This window comes from Ornithorhynchus anatinus, chromosome 4 (assembly GCF_004115215.2).
Source record: "Ornithorhynchus anatinus isolate Pmale09 chromosome 4, mOrnAna1.pri.v4, whole genome shotgun sequence".
NCBI lineage: Eukaryota > Metazoa > Chordata > Mammalia > Monotremata > Ornithorhynchidae > Ornithorhynchus > Ornithorhynchus anatinus.
Window position 1 is genome coordinate 113,816,053 of NC_041731.1, and position 22,662 is coordinate 113,838,714.

Genomic DNA, 22,662 nt, shown 5'->3' on the forward strand with positions numbered 1-22,662 from the left:
AGTCGGGGCGATAGGGAGGGGAGGAGGAGCAGAGGAAAAGGGGGGGTTCAGTCTGGGAAGGCCTCCTGGAGGAGATGAGCTTTCTGACTTCTCCTGACTTCCAGTTCCATGTAGGCCCTGTTGACCTGATCTGACAACAGGGGTTAGGTGTGAGTGAGGGAGTGGCTTCCTGTGTCTCAGGGTGGAATTACCACTCCAGCACAGAGAAGTACTATGGCCAGTGAGAAGCAGTGTGGCCTGGTCTATATAGCCTGGGCCTGGCAGTCCAAAGGACGTGGATTCTAATCCTTGCTCTGCCACTTGTCTGCTGTGTAATCCATGGCAAGTCATTTCACTTCTCTCTGCCCCTATTACCTCATCTGTAAAATGGGGATGAAGACTGTGAGCCCCCATTTGGGACGTGGAGTGTGTGTCCACCGGAGGAGCTTGTATTTGGTGTAGTGGCTAGAGCACCGGCTTGGGAGTCAGAAGGTCATGGGTCCTAATCTTGTCTCCACTGCTGGTCTGCTGTGTGACCTTGGGTAAGTCACTTTACTTCTCTGGGTCACAGTTACCTCATCTTAAAAAAAAAAAAAAAGGAGTTTAAGAGTGTGAGCCCCATGTGGGACAAGGTTTGTGTCCAACCTGATTAACTTGTATTTATCCCAGTGCTTAGAACAGTGCTTGGCACATAGTAAGTGCTCAACAAATATTGTTATTATCATTATTATTTTCAGAAATGAAAATGGATCACATTGAAAGCATCAAAGCATCACATTGAATCGTTTCAGAGTTCAGACACTTGCTGAGGCCATTAATCTGGTGCATTCACCCCAAATAGGACTCTCCAGAAGCCCCAAATTCTAGACTACCTCATACTGTAAATCCCACTCAGTTCTAGGTCCTGCCCTGTCATGTTTTGACCTTAACTGTCCTGTTCCTTCACCTGTATAATGAAAATGGCACCTGGCCCTTCCTATCTCACAGGAATGCTGCATGGATAAAGGAAATATCATCTAGGAAAACATTTAGGAAGTATTCTTCCAAGGGGACGAGATATGCTATGTAAATTGAAGGCATTGTTAATTATTATTCCTAAAAATCCTAGGTGAGGTACTTTTCCTTATGAAGAAAACTAGTTTGCAAGTCAATAATGAGCTAAGTTTGTGCACAATTGCAGAAACTTGCAAAAATGCACATTCAACACTCACATTCTAAATACCTAATGAAATGGAAACACACAGAACAGTTATCATCCAAAATCTCAAAGACTGTAAAATTTTTCAGGCTTTGACAAAAATATGCTCTTGTGATGCCTCCCATTAGCTTACTTTTTTTTTAACTTTGCACTTCTCTTTGTAGTGTGAACTTACTATTTTTTGAATCCTTTTATACAGGCTTCTTATTGTTATTCTCAAAGAGCCTATACCTATAAGGTATTAGCTACAATGTCTTAATAATTTTGGGGGGATACAAATAGACTAAATACCTAAATCCATAATACCGCAGTTGTACTCTCCTAAACTAATAACGGTTCAGAGTCCAGACTTTCAAAAATTTTGTCCTTCATGCCTATGCATTTTACAGGTTATTAATGGCACATTACATATTACCATAAAAATCTCAATGCCTTCATAGTAGCTAGAAAACTATTTCATTAATATGTTAATACGAAACCTTTACAGATGATGTTTCTTAGATCTTTTTGAAGTACCGTACAATGCTCTTTATAAATTATATACTTATTCTTTGTATTCACTGAGTAATTACGGTGGTCAATAAATTTCTTTGAATTTTGATTGCATTTTTGAGCTATATATTTTCCTTTGAACCCAATTGTATCATTTCGAATGACCAACATCAATGTTTCGAGGCCCTCAAGTTAAACTTAATGTTATATGCTTCCTTTTTATGCTTAACCGTGACCTCAGAAAATGAATCCACCAATTAGAGATTACCATATGAATATAGTTGGATATTTAGCTAATTGCAACTCCATCTTTTGTTCACATTAATCATTGCTCTCCTTTATCAACAAATGATTTAGTACAGACACTGACAATAGTTGCATTTTTTCCTTAATTATTAGTATCGTCAGCAGGTGCAGCAACAGGATTATTAAACACATACCATGTGCAGAACCTCTCCTTGTGGGCATGGAAAATTTCTACCAACTCTGTTATGTTGTACTCCCCTATGCTCTGCATATAGTAAGTGCTCGATAATATAATATTTACAAGGCCAGGATGCTTGAATCTGCCCTTGCTATTAGCGGAGTGCTAAGCACATAGTAAATACTTAACAAATACTACAGTCAACATTGTTGTATTGCCTCTCCCATGTACTTAGTAATAATAATAATAATAGTAATAATAATTATGGTATTTGTTAAGCACTTACTATATGCCAGGCACTGTACTAAGTATTAGCGTGGATACAAGCAAATCAGGTTGGGCACAGTCCCTGTCCCACGTGGGGCTCATAGTCTCAATCCCCATTTTACAGATGAGGTAACTGAGGCTCAGAGAAGTGAAGTGATTTTCCCAAGGCCACACAGCAGACAAGTGGCAGATCCAGGATTAGAACCCATGACTTCTGACTCCCGGGTCCGTGCTCTATTCACTATGCCATAGCACAGTGATTTAGATTGAAATCTTGTTGTGGGCAGGAAACATCTCTACCCACACTGTTATAATGTACTCTCCCATGCACTCAGCACAGTGCTCTGCTCACAGTAAGGGCACAGTAAATATGATTGATTCATTAATCGGCTACAATTATTATCATTATTGAGACACAGTACAAGAGCTTTGGGGGGTGATATGGAGGTGTAGAAATAGTGGTTTGTAGGCCATAGTCATTGAACAATGGGTAGGTAAGGTGTAGTGAACCAGCTATCACTGTTAAATTAATGGAAATTCTCCCTATTTAATCACTCCCTGATATATTAATCAGTTCAGTACTTTGCTCTTTTTTAATGATATTTTTTAGCACTTACAATCTTCCAGGCACTGCACTAAGCACGGGGGTAGATATAACCTAATCCAACTAGAAACAGTCCATGTCCCATATGAGGCTCACAGTCTTAATCCCCATTTTACAGGTGAGAGAACTGAGACATAGAGGAGTTAAATGACTTGCCCAAGTTCACAAAGCAGACAGGTGCCAGAACTGGAATTAGAACCCAGGTCTTTCTGACTCCCAGGCCCGTGACCTATCATACTTGCCTGGGATGATGTAGACATTTGGGTGGTCAATCCTTTTAGACTAACAATAATAATGTTGGTACTTGTTAAGTGCTTACTATGTGCAGAGCACTGTTCCAAGCGCTGGGGTGTACAGGGTAATTAGGTTGTGCCACGTGAGGCTCACAGTCTAAATCCCCATTTTACAGATGAGGTAACTGAGGCACAGAGAAGTTAAGTGACTTGCCCACAGTCACACAGCTGACAAGTGGCAGAGGCGGAATTTGAACCCATGACCTCTGACTCCCAAGCCCTTGCTCTTTCCACTGAGCCATGCTGCTCCCGATGTAGTCTGCTCCCGAAGACTACTTCAATGGTTGCTATATTGCAAAGCAGTCACAATCCTCCTTTACAATCGGACATATTTATTGAGCATTTACTGTGTGCAGAGCACTGTACTAAGCACTTGGAAGAGCTCAGATAAGAGAATTGGTAGACAGGTTCCCTGCCCACAAAGAGTTTACATTTAGAGGGAGAGCTAGACATTAAAATAAATTATGGACACGTAAACGTCCTGTTGGACTGCCTCCATCAGTCAATTGTATTTACTGAGTATTTACTGTGTGCAAAGCACTATACTAAACCCTGGAGAGAGTACAGTGTAACCATGAAACAGACACATTCCCTGTCCAAAAGGAGCTTACAGTTTAGAGGGACTGAGGGAACAAAAGGTTACAGAGTCAAGTGCAAGGGTGATGCAGAAGGGAGAAGGAGTAGGGGAAATGGGGACATAGGGAAGGCCTCTTGGAGGAGATGTGATTTTATTAAATTTTTGAAGGTGAGGAGAGTGATTGTCAGATGTGAAGGGGGTGGGAGTTCCTGGGCAGAGGTAGGACTGAGCAAGTGATTGGCAGTGAGATACAGGAGATTGATGCAGATACAGGAGATTGATGCACATTGAGTAGGTTGGCATCAGAGTGAAGCATGAGGGCTGGTTTATAGTAGCAAATCAGCAAGATAAGATAGGAGGAAGTAAGGTGAGTGAATGCTTTAAAGTCAATGGTAAGGAATTTTTGTTTGATGTGGAGGTGGATTAGTAACCACTAGAGGTTCTTAAGAAGTGGCAAAACATGTTATAGAAAAATGTTTCAGGTCCGCGGAGTGAAATACGGATTGGAGTGAGGAGGCAGGGAGGTCAGCAAGGAGGCTTATGTAGTAGTTAAGGGAGGAAAAGATAGGTACTTGGATCAATGTGGTCACAGTTTGGATGGAGATTTTAGTTATGTGGTGAAGGTAGTACCCCTAGAATTTAGTGACAGATTGAATATGTGGGTTGAATGAGAGAGAAGATTCTAACCACCATCCCCATTTTGAATTCTCATTTCTAAAATTGCCCAGAGAGAAGATTCTAATCACGATCCCCATTTTGAATTCTCATTTCTAAAATTGCCCAGAGAGAAGATTCTAACCACCATCCCCATTTTGAATTCTCATTTCTAAAACTACCCAGACCCCCGGTCACTGAAAGTGTCCCATGCCCCATTCCCAATGCCCTTAAACTCCCAGCCCCACGAAGGGGGAAAATCTGGAAACTTCACCCAATCTGAACCCAAACTGTTCATTTTCTTATTCCATTGCAAACTTAGATTGGGTAAATGTCCATAACTCCTTTAAGAGATGCATAGCAAATATTATTTGACTTTGAAAAGTATAATGCCTCTCTCTCCCTCAAATCTCAGAATATAATGGTTTACTTTCATATTGCTATTCCCCTACTTCTAAAAGCATAAACTTGCTGACATAATGTCTTTGTTGCAGTTTCAAAATCCCATCTTATAGAGCACAGCTTTCTACTTTATCAATGTTTTCAATTTATGTGGGTACACTTACAAGGTGTTTAGGATTTTAGAGAAGGAGATGTGGGAGATTTTTAAAAATTTATTCAGACTAAGAAATTTAATTTGAATTAGGGACACTGTCTAAGCACAAGTTAGCAGTTATCCGAGTATTGGATAGAAGCTCGAATGTGGTTAAATTCTGTTTATTTGGCAATATATGCCCTAACCACAAAATATTACCCTTAGCTTTAAAGCTATGTAAGATCATCCAGATGACTACACAGCAAATTGATCTATTCAGGAGATTGGCTGCTCAGCTAAATAAAACACCAATACTAAAGAGGAATCTCTGATGTGGGGCACTGCATCTTAACTGTGCTTTACATCCAGCTGAACTGTCTTTCTTTCGGAAGCTTTTCTCCGCACCTTAGAGTGCCAGTGTATTCCAGTCCCCCTTTGCTTCGTATCCCTGTTCCCTTCCCACTTCCCTACCTCCACCACAAACAAGCAGCTCAACAAAGGACTGGTTAAAAGACTACTTTAAAAATACTAGATTTCAGCATTTTCAAATGCCCATGGATCCATTTTACATAGTAGGATGCAGATGCATTTCAACATAAGAATACATATGTTACTATTTTATTTTATGACAACAGAATTCTCCTTTAACTTGAATAAGGATGGATAATGACGTACCTCCATAACCACCTTCAGTGAGACGTCTAGTGGATTAGAGTGTGGGCCTGGAAGTCAGAGGACCTGAGTTCTAATCCTGACTCCTCCACAAGTCTGCTGTAGGTCCTTGGACAAGTAACTTCACTTTTCTGTGCCTCAGTTAACTCATCTGAAAAATGGGGATTAAGATTGTGAGCCCTATGTGGAACAGAGACTATGTCTAAACTGATTAACTTGTATCTACCCCAGTGCTTGGTATAGTGAGCGGCATAAATATAAGTGCTTAACAAATACCATTAAAGAAATTTTTTTTTCCATTTCTCACTTTATAACTTACTGTCATTTCACCACAGGGATTGTCTTATGTTAATATTTGGCATAGGATTTCTAAATGTCACATTTTGGATAAGAAACCTAAGGTTTGCCAGTCAAATTAAAACTTTGAACCAACTCCAGTCAAATTCTGAGTTTACCAAATACCTGTCTTTTTCCATAGCTGATTACACTGAGCATAACAAGAGAAAGTGCTTGTTAAGGTTAAAACCTTGTAGATAAAATAATGGTGCAAATTGTTCTTTCTCACAGGTAGCTTAAATAAAAATCAAGTCCACTACCTCATTATTGGGAAGAGAATGCATGCTTTCTCCATTTCTGCTTAGAACAAAGTTGAAAGTTAATAAAGTCGTTGAATATACATTTTTAACTTCCATTTGTCTATGGTCCTCAGGAAATTGACTGACCAAGTGCCCATTTTTTCACAATGAGCATTCACATTGTTTTGGCAGAAGCCCTGTTACTAGGAAGAAAGACCAATTATCTCCATTGTTCCAAACTATTTTCCATTTTATGTGGTAAGAGTGGGGGTCTACTCAGCCTATTTTTTTTTTTTTTAGTTTTTAATGGGTTTTTTTAGTAATGATGTAATATTCAGCAGCATGGCTCAGTGGAAAAAGCCTGGGCTTAGGAGTCAGAGGTCATGGGTTCGACTCGTGGCTCTGCCACTTGTCAGCTGTGTGACTGTGGGCAAGTCCATAACCTTCTCACCTGCCTCATCTCTCACACTCCCTCCCCCTGCAAATCTTCGCTACTGCCCCACAGAGACCTCCGCTCTCTCGATCCCATCCGTCTTTCCAATAGCATCTCTCCTTACCTTGCCGCCCTGTCCTCTCTTCCCACTCTCGACGATCAGGTCTCCGCTCTCAACTCCACCCTCTCTACTCATCTCGACTCTCTCGCCCCCCTTTCCCTCTGCCGCTCTCGCTCCACTAACCCACAGCCCTGGATCACCTCCTCCGTCCGCCTCCTACGCTCCTATGCTCGAGCTGCTGAGCGCTGCTGGCGAAAGTCCAAGCACCAAGCCGACCTCACACACTTCAAATTTATCCTTTCCTGCCTTAACTCTGCCCTCTCCTCCTCCGCCAGGCAAAGCTTCTTTTCCTCCCTCATCGACACCCATGCCCGTCACCCCCGCCGATTGTTCCGGACCTTTAACTCTCTCCTTAGGCCCCCTGTTCCTCCCCCATCTCTCACCCCCAATGATCTGGACACCTATTTCCTCACGAAAATGAACACGATCAGGTCTGAGCTCCCCAAAGTCACCCCTCCGCCTCTCCCCTCCCCCCCACCAACCCCCTCCCCTACTTTCCCATCCTTCCCTGCAGTATCCTCAGAGGAGATCTCCTCCCTCCTCGCAAGTGCCACCCCCTCCACCTGCGCCTCGGACCCCATTCCCTCTCACCTTATTAAAACCATCGCCCCTGCCCTCCTACCTTCCTTAACTTCTATTTTTAACCACTCAATCTCCCAGGGCTCCTTCCCCTCTGCCTTCAAACATGCCCACGTCTCCCCCATCCTAAAAAACCCGCTCTTGACCCCACTTCCCCCTCCAGTTATCATCCTATCTCCCTACTACCCTTCCTTTCCAAAATCCTAGAACGAGTCGTCTACAATCGATGCTTAGAATTCCTTAACTCCCATTCTCTCCTAGACCCCCTCCAATCTGGCTTCCGTCCCCTCCACTCTACCGAGACTGCTCTCTCTAAGGTCACCCATGACCTCCTTCTTGCCAAATCCAATGGCTCCTACTCCATTCTGATCCTCCTTGACCACTCTGCTGCCTTTGACACTGTCGACCATCCCCTCCTCCTCCATACCTTATCTCACCTTGGCTTCACGGACTCTGTCCTCTCCTGGTTCTCCTCTTACCTCTCTGGCCGGTCATTCTCGGTCTCCTTCGCTGGCGCCTCCTCCCCCTCCCATCCTTTAACTGTTGGAGTTCCTCAAGGGTCAGTTCTTGGCCCTCTTCTGTTCTCCATTTACACTCACTCCCTCGGTGAACTCATCCGCTCTCACGGCTTTGACTACCATCTCTACGCAGATGACACGCAGATCTACATCTCCGCCCCTGTCCTCTCCCCCTCCCTTCAGACTCGCATCTCCTCCTGCCTCCGGGACGTCTCCACCTGGATGTCTGCCCGCCACCTAAAACTCAACATGAGCAAGACTGAGCTCCTCATCTTCCCTCCCAAGCCTGGTCCGCTCCCAGACTTCTCCATCACCGTGGATGGCACGACCATCCTTCCCGTCCCGCAGGCCCGCAATCTCGGTGTCATCCTTGACTCGTCCCTCTCGTTCACCCCACACATCCTATCCGTTACCGAGACCTGCCGGTTTCACCTCTACAATATCGCCAAGATCCGCCCTTTCCTCTCCACCCAGACGGCTACCTTACTATTACAGGCTCTCGTTATATCCCGGCTAGACTACTGTGTCAGCCTTCTCTCTGACCTCCCTTCCTCCTCTCTCGCCCCGCTCCGGTCTATTCTTCACTCCGCTGCCCGGCTCATCTTCCTGCAGAAACGATCTGGGCATGTTACTCCCCTTCTTAAACAACTCCAATGGTTGCCTATCAACCTCCGCTCCAAACAAAAACTCCTCACTCTAGGCTTCAAGGCTCTCCATCACCTTGCCCCTTCCTACCTCTCCTCCCTTCTCTCTTTCTACCACCCACCCCGCACGCTCCGCTCCTCCGCCGCCCACCTCGTCACCGTCCCTCGGTCTCGCCTATCCCGCCGTCGACCACTGGGTCACGTCCTCCTGCGGTCCCGGAACGCCCTCCCTCCTCACCTCCGCCAAACTGATTCTCTTTCCCTCTTCAAAACCCTACTTAAAACTCACCTCCTCCAAGAGGTGAGACTGAGCTCCTCTTCTCCCTCTACTCCCTCTGCCATCCCCCCTTTACCTCTCCGCAGCTAAACCCTCTTTTTCCCCTTTTCCCTCTGCTCCTCCACCTCTCCTTTCCCATCCCCACAGCACTGTACTCGTCCACTCAACTGTATATATTTTCATTACCCTATTTATTTTGTTAATGAATTGTACATCGCCTTGATTCTATTTAGTTGCCATTGTTTTTACGAGATGTTCTTCCCCTCGACTCTATTTATTGCCATTGTTCTTGTCTGTCCGTCTCCCCTGATTAGACTGTAAGCCTGTCAGACGGCAGGGACTGTCTCTATCTGTTGCCGACTTGTTCATTCCAAGCGCTTAGTACAGTGCTCTGCACATAGTAAGCGCTCAATAAATACTATTGAATGAATGAATGAAAGTCACTTAACTTCTCTGTGCCTCAGTTACCTCATCTGTAAAACAGGGATTAACTGTGAGCCTCATGTGGAACAATCTGATTACCCTGTATCTACCCCAGCACTTAGAACAGTGCTCTGCACATAGTAAGTGCTTAACAAATACCAACATTATTACTGTTATCTTTTTGCTAACTGCTAATGAAATACATAGTATTTGCATTTCTCAGACATGGTTGATATGCAGTACTGTTGAAAAGATTAACTACTAAAAATTTGTATGGTGTTTAAAGCAGCATAGCCTAGTGGAAAGAGCATAGGTCTGGGGGTCAGGGCAACTGGATTCTAATCCCAGCTCCATCATTTGCCTGCCGTGTGACCTTCAGCAAGTTTGTAAACTGCAACTTTAGACTGCAAGCTTCTTGTGGGTGGGACTCATGTCTACCAGCTCTGTTATATTGTACTCTCCCAAGTGAGAAACAGTGTGGCCTGGTGAATAGAGCACGGACGTGGGAGTCAGAAGGATCTGGGTTCTTATCCCAGCTCTGCCACTTCTCTGCTGTGTGACCTTGAGCAAGTCACTTAACTTCCCTGTGCCTCAGTTACCTCATCTGTAAAATGGAGATGAAGACTGGTAGCCACATATGTCTTATCTGATTAGCTTGTATCTTCCCCAGGCTTAGTACAATGCCCGGCACATAATAAGCACTGAACCTACCATAAAAAGTGCTTATCCCAGTGCTCTACACAAAGTAGGCCCTCAATAAATACATTGATCGATTGATCTCCTCATCTGTAAAATGGGCATTCATTACCTGTTCTGAGTCCCAAAAGGGAAAGGGACTGTGACTGACCTAATGAACTTGAACCCACCCCAATGCTTAGTACAGTGCTTGGCACATAGTAAGTGCTTAACGAATACCGCAAGTATTATTATTCCTAGAGGCCACCTAACTGAATTATTCAGGCAAAAAAAGAAATCTAGATCAGGAGCTGAATAACCCAGTTGGGTCACCTTCACTGGACTCTCCACTTCATTTTATTTCCATGCCTGCCTGGAACAGAAAAAAATAATCTGCAGATTGGAAGCAACTTGAGGGCAGAAATCACGTCTACTTTCTCTAGAGTACTTTCCCAAACAATTTGTATGGTGCTCTACAAACAATAAGCACTCAGTAAAGACTACTCATTGATTGTGGTGCTTGGCACAGGGTAAGTGCTAATTAATACTATTGAATGATTGAGAGAGGGCATTTTGTCTGCTTTAGAATGTTCATCCTCCCCTCCATTGTGTGCTCCAGTTCTTTTCTAAGAAGCTCTCCACCTTCCTATTGTCCAATAAACATTTACCACTGAGTTTTGGTGGAAGAAGTAATATAGGCTGAGGAAATGCTATGTGAATCACTCATACTGTATCTGCTCAGGTGGGGAAAGAGATGGATATGGGAAAATCTTAATCAAGAAAGAGCATTCGGGAGAAGTAGGAATTGCCCAGCATCTCGAAAAGCAGCGTGGCTTTGTGGAAAGAGTCTGGACTTGGGAGCCAGAGGTCATGGGTTCTAATCCTGGCTCTGCTGCTTGTCAGCTGGGTGACCTTGGGCAAGTCACTTAACGTCTCTGTGCCTCAGTTACCTCATTTGTAAAAGGGGGATGAAGGCTGTGAGCGCTTCGTGGGACAAACTGATGACCTTGTATCTACCCCAGCGTTTAGAACAGTGCTTGGCACATAGTAAGCGCTTAACAAATACCAACATTAATTATTATTATTATTATTATATTGAGCATTCAAAAGGAGCTGGAGATTTCATGTAGTGATAAAATCTGACTTGGGAAGAATACAGTACAGTATCATAGAGAAGATAGACAGGATCCCTGCCCACAAAGAGCTGACCCAAGCACAGTGTTCTTCTTCCCTCTCTCTCTACCTCACTATCTCTCTCCCTTTCTGTCTTTCTCTTTCTCTCTCTAAATTTGAGGGATATTGACTTTTATTACCCTTCTCAAGTCAATCCTCCAATGTTTTCCTTTAAAATGAATGCATGCCTAGTGGAAAATGTTTTTGAAGACTGTAGTTATGCTGTAACTCTTAGCAAGAATCCAGATTGGTTTCATTAATATTCTAGAAGAATCTTGAAGATTATATATGTAGTCCCCTTCATTCGGTCATGTTTATTGAGCACTTACTGTGAGCAGAGCACTGTACTAAACACTTGGGAGAGTTCAATATAATGATAAACAGACATTCCCTGCCCACAGTGAGCTTACAGTCTAGAGGGAGAGACAATATAAACAAATAAATAAGAGATAGGTTCATAAGTTCTGTGGGGCTGGAAGGGGGGGTGAATAAAGGGAGGAAATCAGGGTGATGCAGAAAGGAGTGGGAGAAGAAGAAAGGAAGACTTAGTCATGCAAGGCCTTTTGGAGGAGATGTGACTTCAATATTTAGGTTACATTGGACGTGGTTGTTCTAACCACTATCACTGGACTATCCAAACCATTGTGGAATTCCTGAACTTCAACCCAGGTTCACTTGATCAGCTGCCATGATTCCCTGTGAATATTTTTTCCCTTTTTCTCCAGCCCACAACACTGGCAAAGTTTGTGGTAAACCACACGCACACACACACACACACACAACTTTTTTTTTCCTATAGGAAGATTTTCCGTCTTAAAAGGAAATGGCAGAGACATTACAGCTTCAGTGGAGCAAAACAGATTTACGTTTTCTACAAACCTACCATGTATGATAAAAGCTTTATGTATCATATCTTTAAATCAGCACAGAAAACTGAAAAAGGAAAGATTACAACTGGGACGCCAGTAAGTATGCTATTAAATGTTCACGTTAAAACTTTATTTTATAAAATTGTGTATTCAGCAGATTGCTAAGAACTATTTGCAGATAGTAGGGATAGGTTTAAAAAACCGATGAACCTCTGTTAAAAATCCTCGTTCTTAAAATTTAAAAATATAATTAGAAATTCGATGCTTCTCTGACATTTAATACCAGAGGAAAGAAGAACATAGTACAATAGAAGTAAGTAGTATGGAATCTTGATTGTAAACATGCCACTCTTTTTATAAGCCAGACTGCACATTTATATTACTCTATTGCTCTGGCAGTAGAGAAGCAGTGTGGCTCAGTGGAAAGAGCCTGGGCTTAGGAGTCAGAAGTCATGAGTTCTAATCCCCACTCTGCCACCTGTCAGCTGTGTGACTTTGGGCAAGTCACAACTTCTCGGTGCCTCGGTTACCTCATCTGTAATATGGTAATTAAGACGGTGAGCCTCACGTGGGACAACCTGATTACCCTGTATCTACCCCAGCACTTAGAACATTGCTCGGCACATAGTAAGCTCTTAACAAATACCAATGTTATTGTTAGTATTTGTTGAGCACTCACTGAATACAATGAACTGTACTAAATGCATGGAATCAAGTCTAACCTAGATTGAGAAGCGGCTTGACCTAGCGGTTAGAATATGGGCCTGGGAGTTAGAAGAATCTGGGTTGTAATCCCAGCTCTGACACCTGTCTGCTGTGCAACCTTGGGCAAGTCACTTCATTTCTCTGTACTTCAGTTACCTCATCTGTAAAATAGGAATTAAGACTGTGAGTCACATTTGGGACAGGAACTGTATCCAACTTGATCAGTTTGTATCCACCCCAGTGCTTAACACAGACTAAGCGGTTAACAAATACCATCATTATAGCAGTAATAATTACCATCTGAGAATGATATATTATTAGCAATATATGATATAATAATATATTATCAACATATCAATATATCAATTGATATGACTTGGTCCAGTCGTTTTGTATCTATTTGCCTCGTCTCTCTCATCTGTAAAATGAAGATAAAATATTTGTTCTCCCCACCTTTTGGCTGTGAGCCCTTTGTGGGGCAGGGACTCTATCCATCCTGATTACCTTTCTTCTACCCCAATGCTTAGCAGAGTGTACCAAAAACTGTACTAAATGCTGGGGTAGATACAGGATAATGGAGTCCCACAAGAGGCTCACAGTCTAAATAGGAGGGAGAACAGGTATTTAATCCTCATTTTGCAGATGGAGGAATTGAGGAACAGAGAAGTTAAGTGACTTGCCTAAGGTCACATAGTAGGCAAGGTGGAGCCAGGATTAGAACTGAGGTCCTCTGATTCTCAGGCCTGTACTCTTTCCATTAGGCCACACTGCTTCCTGTGGTTTCCTGTTATTTGTCCACCTTCATATCAAGCAGAAACTCTTTACCGCAGGCTTTGAGGTCCTCAATTACCTTGCCCCTTCCTACCTTACTTCCCTTCTTTCCTCCTACTACAACCTCCTCACGTGTTCTCTTTCCCACACACCCACCCGTGACAGATCTGTATTTTCCATGACAGAGAACACCGTTCTGTTGACCTCCTCTTATTGTTGCTTATTCATTCATTCATTCATTCATTCATTCATTCATTCATTCATTCATTCATTCCATTCAGTTGCTTTTATTAAGTGCTTACTGTCTGCAGAGCACTGTACTAAGTGCTTGGGAAAGTATAATAGAACAATGTATCGCCTATCCTAAAAAAACCTCTCCCTTGACCCCATGGCTCCCTCCAGCTATTGTCCCATTGCCCTCCTACCGTTTCTCTCCAAACTTCTTGAGACCATTGTTTAAACCTACCATTTCCACTTCCTCTCCTCCAGTTCTCTCCTAGATTCCTTCCAACCTGATTTAGGCCCCCTCTACTCCACAAAAACAGTAATCTCTAAGGTAAACAATGACCTTCTTCTCACCAAAACTAATGAATGGCCTCTATTCTATTCTAATCCTCCTAGACTTCTCAGCTGCCTTTGAAACTTTAGACCACCTCCTTCTCCTTGAAACTTTATCTAACCTTGGCTTCACTGACACTGTCCTCTCTTGGTTCTCCTCCTATATCTCCGACTGCTCTTTTTCAGTTTCTTTCGGGGGCTCATCTTCTGCCTCCCACCCAGTGACAGTGGGGGAACCTCAAGGCTCAGTTTTAGATCCACTTCTATTCCCCATCTACATCCTCTCCCTTGGAGAACTCATTCGCTACAATGGCTTTAACTTCCACATCTATGCAGATGATTCCCAAATCTACATCTCCAGCCTCCATCGCTAGCCTTCCCTGCATTCTCGCATTTCCTACAGCCTTCAGGACATCTCTACCCTTATGTCCCACCAAACTAAACTCAAACTAAATATGTCCAAAGCTGAACTCCTTATCTGTCCACGCAAACCCTGTCCTCTCCCTGTCTGTCCCATCACAGTAGAAAATACCATTACCCTTCCCCTCATAAGCCTCTAAACTTGGCACTGTCCTCGATTCGTCTCTCATTCCACTGACATATTCAATCTGTCTCCAAATCCTGTCAGTTTTACCTTCACGATATTGCTAAAGTCTGTCCTTTCCCCTCCACCTAAACTGCTACCATGCTGATCCGAGCACTTATCCTACCCCACCATGACTACCGAATCTTCCTCCTCACTGACCTCCCGGCCTTCTGTCTCTCTGCACTTCATTTCGTGCTTCACTGCTGCAGGGCTCATTTTTCAACAGAAATGTTCAGTCCATGTCTCTCCAACAGAAATGTTCAGTCCACATCTCTCCACTCAAGAATCTCCAGTGCCTTCCCATCCATCTCTTCATCAAACAGAAACTCCTTACAGTTGACTTTAAAGCTTTAAAGCTTGCCCCATTGTACCTTACCTAAGCAGCATGGCTTAGTAGAAAGAGCCCAGGCCTGGGAGTTAGAGGTTGGGGGTTCTAATCCTGGCTCTGCCACATGTCTGCTGTGTGACCTTGGGCAAATCACATAACTTCACTGTGCCACAGTTACCTCTTCTGTAAAATGGGGAATCTTGGTTGTGAGCCCCCTGAGGGACATGGACTGTTTCCAACCTGATTACCTTGTATCTACCCCAGTGCTTAGAACAGAGCTTGGCACATAGTAAGTGCTTACCAAATACCACAATTATTAAAATTATTATCATCTCCTACTATAGCTCAGCTTGCACACTTCACTCCTCTATTGCCAACTCATTCACTGTGCCCCGATCTCATCTATCTCACTGCCAATGACTTTTCCACATCTTCCCCATAGCCTGGACCTCCCTCCCTCTCCGTATATACCAGTCCACCACACTTTCCAACTTCAAAGCTTTATTAAGGTCACATCTCTTTCAAGAGTCTTTCCCTGATTAAGCCCTCTTTTCCCTAACTCCCTTTCCCTTCTTCGTTGTCTATGAACTTGACTCTGTGACCTTTGGATGTTGGATATTTGTCCCACCACCCACACCACTAATGCACATATCTTTAAATTGTATATTATAAATTGTTTATTATTGTTAATATCTGCCTCCTCCTGTAGACTGTAAACTAGTTATGGGCAAGAAACCTTTCCCCTAATTCCATTGTATTGTACTCTCCCGAGTGCTTAGTACAGTACTCTGCACATAGTAAGATCTGAAAAAATACCATTTATTGGCTTATTGATTGTACCTTGATCTTGTCTATCTTGCTGCTGACCTCTCACCCACATCCTGCCTATGGCCTGGAACAACCTCCCTCTTCATATCCGACAGATAATAATAGTAATAAAAATGATGATGGTATTTGTTAAGCACTAACTATGCCAAGTACTGTTCTAAGTCCTGGGATAGACACAAGGTAATCAGTTTATCCCATGTGGGGCTCACAGTCTTTAATCCCCATTTTACAGATGAGGTAACTGAGGCACAGAGAGGTTAAGTGACTTGTCGAAAGTTACACAGCTGCCAAGTGGCGGAGCTGAGATTAGAACCCACAACCTCTGACTCCCAAGCCCATACTCTTTCCACTAAGCCATGTTGCACTCTCCACCTTCAAAGCACATTTCCTCGAAGGGTCCTTCCCTGACTAAGCCCTCATTTTCTTTTCTCCCATTCCCTTCTGTATCACCTTTGCACCCTTTATTCACCCCTCCTGAACCCCACAGCACTTATGTGCTTATCTGTAATTTATTCATTTATATTAATGTCTGTATCTCCCAGTAGACTGCGAGCTTATTGTAGGCAAAGAACGTCTCTACCAACTCTGTTATATTGTACCCTTCCAAGAGCTTAGTACAGTACTTTGCACATAATATGCTATCAATAAATATGATGGATTGATTGCTTGATTGATGATCTGATTGGTGAGGGGTGGGGAGGAAAGGGTATGTTGGTGGCTGCAAACTTTGCCAGGAGGGAATTTCATATTTCACATTTTACATTTTGTTTTAAAATGCTTATAATGAAATATTTGCAGTCCAAATGGGCCCAGGTAAGGAAAGGGGTTGGTGGGGCCCTCTGTAGCAGGGTTTGGGTTTGAAGCTTGATCCTGGGGGGGTCGCTGTGGCCGTGGCAACAGCTCCAGTGCTTAGTAGTGCTTTGCACACAGTAAGCGCTCGATAAATATGACTAAATGAATGAATGAATGTACTCTCAGGGAAGCGGTGTGCTCCCAGGCAAAAGGAAAGTCCCACGCTGCTTACTTTCCCTGAGTCGCCCCCTCTTCGCTAGTACCGGTAAAGGACATGGGAAGACATCCAGTCAGCTTGCTAATTCAGCTTCATCGCTGCCAATCCTTAAGGAATTTGCCATCATTGTTGTCCATTCTTTCCTGGGAACCATAGACACCATTAATAATAATAATAATAAATATGGTATTTGCTGAGCACTTACTATGTGCCAGAAACTGTTCCGAGCGCTGGAGTAGATACAAGCAAATCAAGTTGGACAGAGTCCATGTCCCATATGGGGCTCACAGTTTCAATTCCCGTTTTACAGATGAGGGAACTGAGGCCCAGAGAAGTGAAGTGAGTTGCCCAAGATCAAACAGCAGATGAGTGGCGGAGCCAGGATTAGCACCCATGACCTGCTGACTCCCAGGCTCATGCTTTATCCACTAAGCCATGCTGCTTCGTTAGATATGATCTCAGGTGATGGGAACTTATCAGGGAAGGCTTTTTGAAGGAGGCAGTCTTTCCGAGGGGCTTGGAAAGTGGAGAAGGCTGAAGTCTGGAGGATTTAGAGGGGGATGTAGTTTCAGGCCAGAGGTGCACATGTGTGAACGAAAGAAAGCTCATGGGGATGCAAGCAAACTGTTCAAGATTCAGACATGATAAATACGGGGGGTAAATACGAGCCACTTGGGGCTCAAAATCTAAGTAGGAGGGAGTACAGGTATTAAATCATTATTTACAGATTGGGAAACTGAGGCCAAGAGAAGTTAAGTGACTTGCCCAAGGTCACCTACAGACAAGTGTTAGAGTCAGATTTGAATCAAGTTCCCCCGCCACCCAGGCCTGGGTTCTTTCCACTAGACCACACTGCTTCTCATGTCAAGTCAATGCTCATCAATAGAAAATTGGAAACTACACCATCCCACTGTTTAGCTATTCAGTACATCTGGGTGCTTCATCTTCAATTGAAATGGCTTTATGAAGACTTCCCACTTTTAATTAAAAATATGAATTTTAGTATTAAATCCTTTTTCATTTCTCAGGAATGTAGTTTCTTTGGTCGATCTTATCTTTTCCAACCTCTGATCTGTAATCTTGAGGCTCCGCAGTGTGTAGCACAGTGTTTGGCACTTAGTAAGCACATAATTGATACCAGAACAAATTAACCTATCCAGTCTTGGCTGCTCTTACCTTTTTTTTATAATTTTGTTGGTTGATTGTCAGAAATTTTACTTTGAAACGATTAATACAAAGTGATTCTCCCCCGATTTGAGAAGATACTGAAGGAGGAAAAAGAAATCAGATGAACTGAAGGGAAATGTGAAAGAAGTTCTAAGAAACCACTTCTTAACCCTCCATCTATTTTTTTGCAGCTAATTTCAACTTTGTACAATATCCTCTTTTGCTGTTGTTCTGTTCATTCACTTAATTCTGTTTTATTTTGTTCATACAGCACATTCTTGTTAAACATAATTGCATTCAGTTTCTGGCAGGGAATTTGTTAATTTGAATTAAATGGTGAATGAAGCTCAGGCTGCTACCAACCATGAAGTTGAAACTCTTGAATTGTCCATCATATGGCTTTAGATTTCCATACAGAATTAGCGCTCCTTTTTTTTTTCTTTCTATTTGTTTCTCTTTGACATTAAGTACCAGTGGGGAATGACATTTAGGACTGCTTTATTATTAGACTGCAATTAGTAGAGGTAGCCCAAATCACTCCATTTCTTTTCCCATCTACATGCTCTAGCTCATGCCAAATCTCTGACTTGATTACTTTCTATTTTCCCCAATCAATCGATCAATCCCATTTATTGAGTGTTTACTATGTGCAGTCACCCCTCAGGATCACACCTGGAGAGTGCCCAGGACTCTACCAGTCTCTACTATGGGAAGGAGAGTCAATCAGAGGCCTGTCCATTCCATTCCTAGCTTGGGCAGTGACTACAAGTGAAAACTCACCTGTGCTGGGCAGCAGCAGCATGGGAAAAAGTCGACGGTGGAGACTCATGTTTACTGCGCAATGGTAAACGGCTTCCTTATTTTTACCAAGAAAACTCTATGGATCCACTACCAGAACGATTGCAGTTGGACGTGGGGTGGTCTGGGATAGATGTGTCCGTGGTGTCGCTATGGGTCGGACACGACTCGACAGCATAAGACAACAACAACTATATGCAGAGCATAGTGCTAAGCATTTGGGACAGTACAGTATAACAGAGTTGGTAGATGCGTTCCATGCTCACAGTGAGCTGGCAGTCTACAAATGAGTTTAGAATCTAGAGATGATCTTATAGTACTTAGAACAGTGCCTAGCATGTAGTAATAATAATGGTGGTATTTGTTAAGCACTTACTATGTGCAAAGCACCGTTCTAAGCACTGGGGGGATACAAGGTGATCGGGTTTTCCCGCATGGGGCTCACAGTCTTCATCCCCATTTTCCAGATGAGGGAACTGAGGCACAGAGAAGTTAAGTGACTTGCCCAAAGTCACACAGCTGGCAAGCGTCAGAGCCAGGATTAGGACCCACGACCTCTGACTCCCGAGCCCGGGCTCTTTCCACTGAGCCACGAGCACTTAGCAAATACCATAAAAATAAATAGGACTGTATAGTCTAGTGGATCTTTCCCTCATTGTTCCTATTGTTCTAAGGTCTATTCCATGCTTTCCCTCGGGCACTCTCAAAGAAACACCAATATCTACACTTCTTTCTGCACATTTTTTCTTAAAGCAATAGTAAGAGTGGTTAACAGCAAGAAAGCAACAAGTGTCATGATGGATTTGATGTTCCTCTTCTCAGTAAACGGGGTATGAATAACTGACAATGGAACTTACTATTTCTCTGAATCTACTAAAAAATGTCACCAAGAAATCCAGCAGGGGTATGTACTGCACCTAAACTCCTGCTAGCCATCCTGAATTATGTGCTGCTGAATCACAGGATCATGAGTAAGAGTGCAGGAAAGATTCAGCTCCCTCTGCTCCCTCTACCGCCCCCCCTTCACCTCTCCATAGCTAAGCCCTCTTTTCCCCGCTTTCCTTCTGCTCCTTCCCCTCTCCCTTCCCATCTCCTCAGCACTGTACTCGTCTGCTCAACTGCATATATTTTCATTACCCTATTTATTTTGTTAATGAGATGTACATCACCTTGATTCTATTTATTTGCTATTGTTTTAATGAGATGTTCATCGCCTTGATTCTATTTATTGCCATTGTTCTTGTCTGTCCGTCTCCCCTGATTAGACTGTAAGCCCCTCAAAGGGCAGGGACTGTATCTGTTACCAATTTGTACCTTCCAAGTGCTTAGTACAGTGCTCTGCACATAGTAAGCGCTCAATAAATATTAATGAATGAATGAATGAATGAATGAATGAATGAAATTCAGCACAAGCCATAAAAAGAAACTTCAGATGGATATGGTCTGCTGCTGGTTGGAATCCAACAAGAGAAATACCTCTGTGAGCATGATTATCATCATATAATCATCAACATCATAAGAGAAGCAGAGTGGTCTAGTGGAAAGAGCCCAAGCCTAAGGCTGAGGACCTGGGTTCTAATCCCATCTCTGCCTCTCATCTACTGAGTTTCCTTGGGCAAGCCACTGAACTTATCTGGGCCTCAATTTCCTCATTGGTCAGGCATCCAGTACCTGTCTCCCTCCTACTTAGATTGTGAGCCCCCTGTGGGACGAGGACTGTGTCCACCTTGATTAACTTATATCTATCCCAGGGTTTAGAACAGTGCTTGACACATAGTAAGTACTTGACAAATGCCATTATTGTTACTATCATCATCATTAACTATAAAGAATTCCATGTAAATAAATATTTACTATATATGCATATTTAATACGATGGCTGCCTCAATGTTTCTTCTAAGAGATCTCAACCCTTCATAAGTGACATTTTTGTTTATTGCATGCTCACAACCTCCTTTTGAATTTGGGATTGTTATGCCAATTATAGTAGGTATCAATGTTTCATTTTGAGGAGGTGATAAACCTTGAACTGAGTGTGGTAGGGACTTTTAGGGAGGGAGAATTCTGTCTACAAGGAGTTTGCTCCTATATGTATGATTCCCATTTTAGAGGTAGAAAAACAGAATAGTGGAGAGGTTAAGGGACTTATGCTAAATAACATGAATAGTCATCAAATCACACTAGAACTCTATGTGATTAGGGGTGATTGTGTAGATTAGTTCCTGATGACAATGGACAATGGATAGAGAAGCAGCGTGGCTTAGTGGAAAGAGGCTGGGCTTGGGAGTCAGAGGATGTGGGTTCAAATCCCAGCTCTGCCACTTGTCTGCTGGGCGACCTTGGGAAAATTACTTCAGTTCTCTGTGCCTTGGTCTCCTCATCTGTAAAATGGGGATTAAAAGTGTGAACCCCACATGGGACAACCTGATTGCCCTGTATTTACCCCAGCGCTTAGAACAGTGCTTGGCAGATAGTAAGCAGCGTGGCTCAGTGGAAAGAGCCGGGGCTTCAGAGTCAGAGGTCACGGGTTCCACTCCCGGCTCTGCCACTTGTCAGCTGTGTGACTGTGGGCAAGTTACTTAACTTCTCTGTGCCTCAGTTACCTCATCTGTAAAATGGGGATTAACTGTGAGCCTCATGTGGGGCAACCTGATTACTCTGTATCTACCCCAGTGCTTAGAACAGTGCTCTGCACATAGTAAGCGCTTAACAAATACCATCATAATATTATTATTATTATAACCCTCACCATTAAATGTTGTGAAGATGTTTTATCACAGAACTGGAGTTGTAAATGCCCTGCGGGGAGAGACTACATCTTTCATCGTTTCTATTGTGTGTTAACCTAATCGCTTAGCGTAGGGTGCTGCACATAGCAAGTGCTCAATAAGCTTAATAAATGCTATTGGTATTGGAGATGAAAGGTGCAAATCCATTATTTTCCAACAGAGTAATGGTGTTTTGCTCCTCAAACCCCAATATTTATGCTAGTTTCTGTCCAGCTCCAAAGATATGGGTTTGGTCTGGGGAGAACAACAAACTTGAACTCAAAGAAATTGACCATATTAGGTTCAAACTGAGTTTGGTGATCCAAAACCTAGATGCTGTCCCAATGTTATGTATTCTTTACAGAACAACTTAAAACTTCTCAGCGTGCTCTACAGTGGACTTGACTTCTAGTTAGCGAGGCCACCACCTCTCATAGTTTTCAGAACCAGGAATGATCCAGGTCTCTTATACAATATCAACATTTCAGAATTTAGGACTAGAAAGATAGCAAATACTGAATGTGCTCGTATTGTTACAGAATCATAACAAACCAGGAGGAGGAGAAGCAGCTTGGCCTAGAGGAAGAGAACGTGGGCCTGAGCATCAGAGGACCTGAGTTCTAATCCCAAAGCCACTATTAGCATGCAATGTGACCTTGCACAAGTAATTTAACTTCTCTCTGTGCATCAGTTTCCTCACCTGTAAAATGGGCTCCTGTATCTGTTTCCCTTCCCATATGGACTGTGAACTTCTCAAGGGTCAGAGTCTGTTTTTTAATTCCCACCTGCATACTCCTTCCCAATGCTTAGAACACACAGAAAGTGCTTAATATTATTATTACTACCAAAATTGTCAGACCCATGTGGGACAGGGATTGTGTCTGACCTGATTAGCGCTTGACACATAGTAAATAACAATAATAATTATGGTATTTGTTAAGCACTTACTATGTGTTAGGCACTATTCTAAGCACTAGAGTGGATACAAGCAAATAGGATTGGACACAGTCTCTGTCCCACTTGGGGTTCACAGTCTCAATCCTCATTTTACAGATGAGGTCACAGAGGCACAGAGAAGTGAAATGACTTGCCCAGAGTCACACACTGGACAAGTGGCAGATCCGGGATTAGAAACCATGATCTTCTGACTCCCAGGCCTGTG

General features: G+C 43.1%; 1 protein-coding gene across 1 annotated transcript in view; it reads left to right on the forward strand.

The window, feature by feature from the left end:
• The window catches only part of LRRIQ3 (leucine rich repeats and IQ motif containing 3), a 103,801-nt gene that overhangs the window by 52,257 nt on the left and 28,882 nt on the right, over window positions 1-22,662 (forward strand). The window contains exon 5 of the mRNA XM_029063547.1: window positions 11,913-12,078. Coding sequence (XP_028919380.1) covers window positions 11,913-12,078 — 166 coding nt within the window. The remainder of the gene's footprint in view (window positions 1-11,912; window positions 12,079-22,662) is intronic.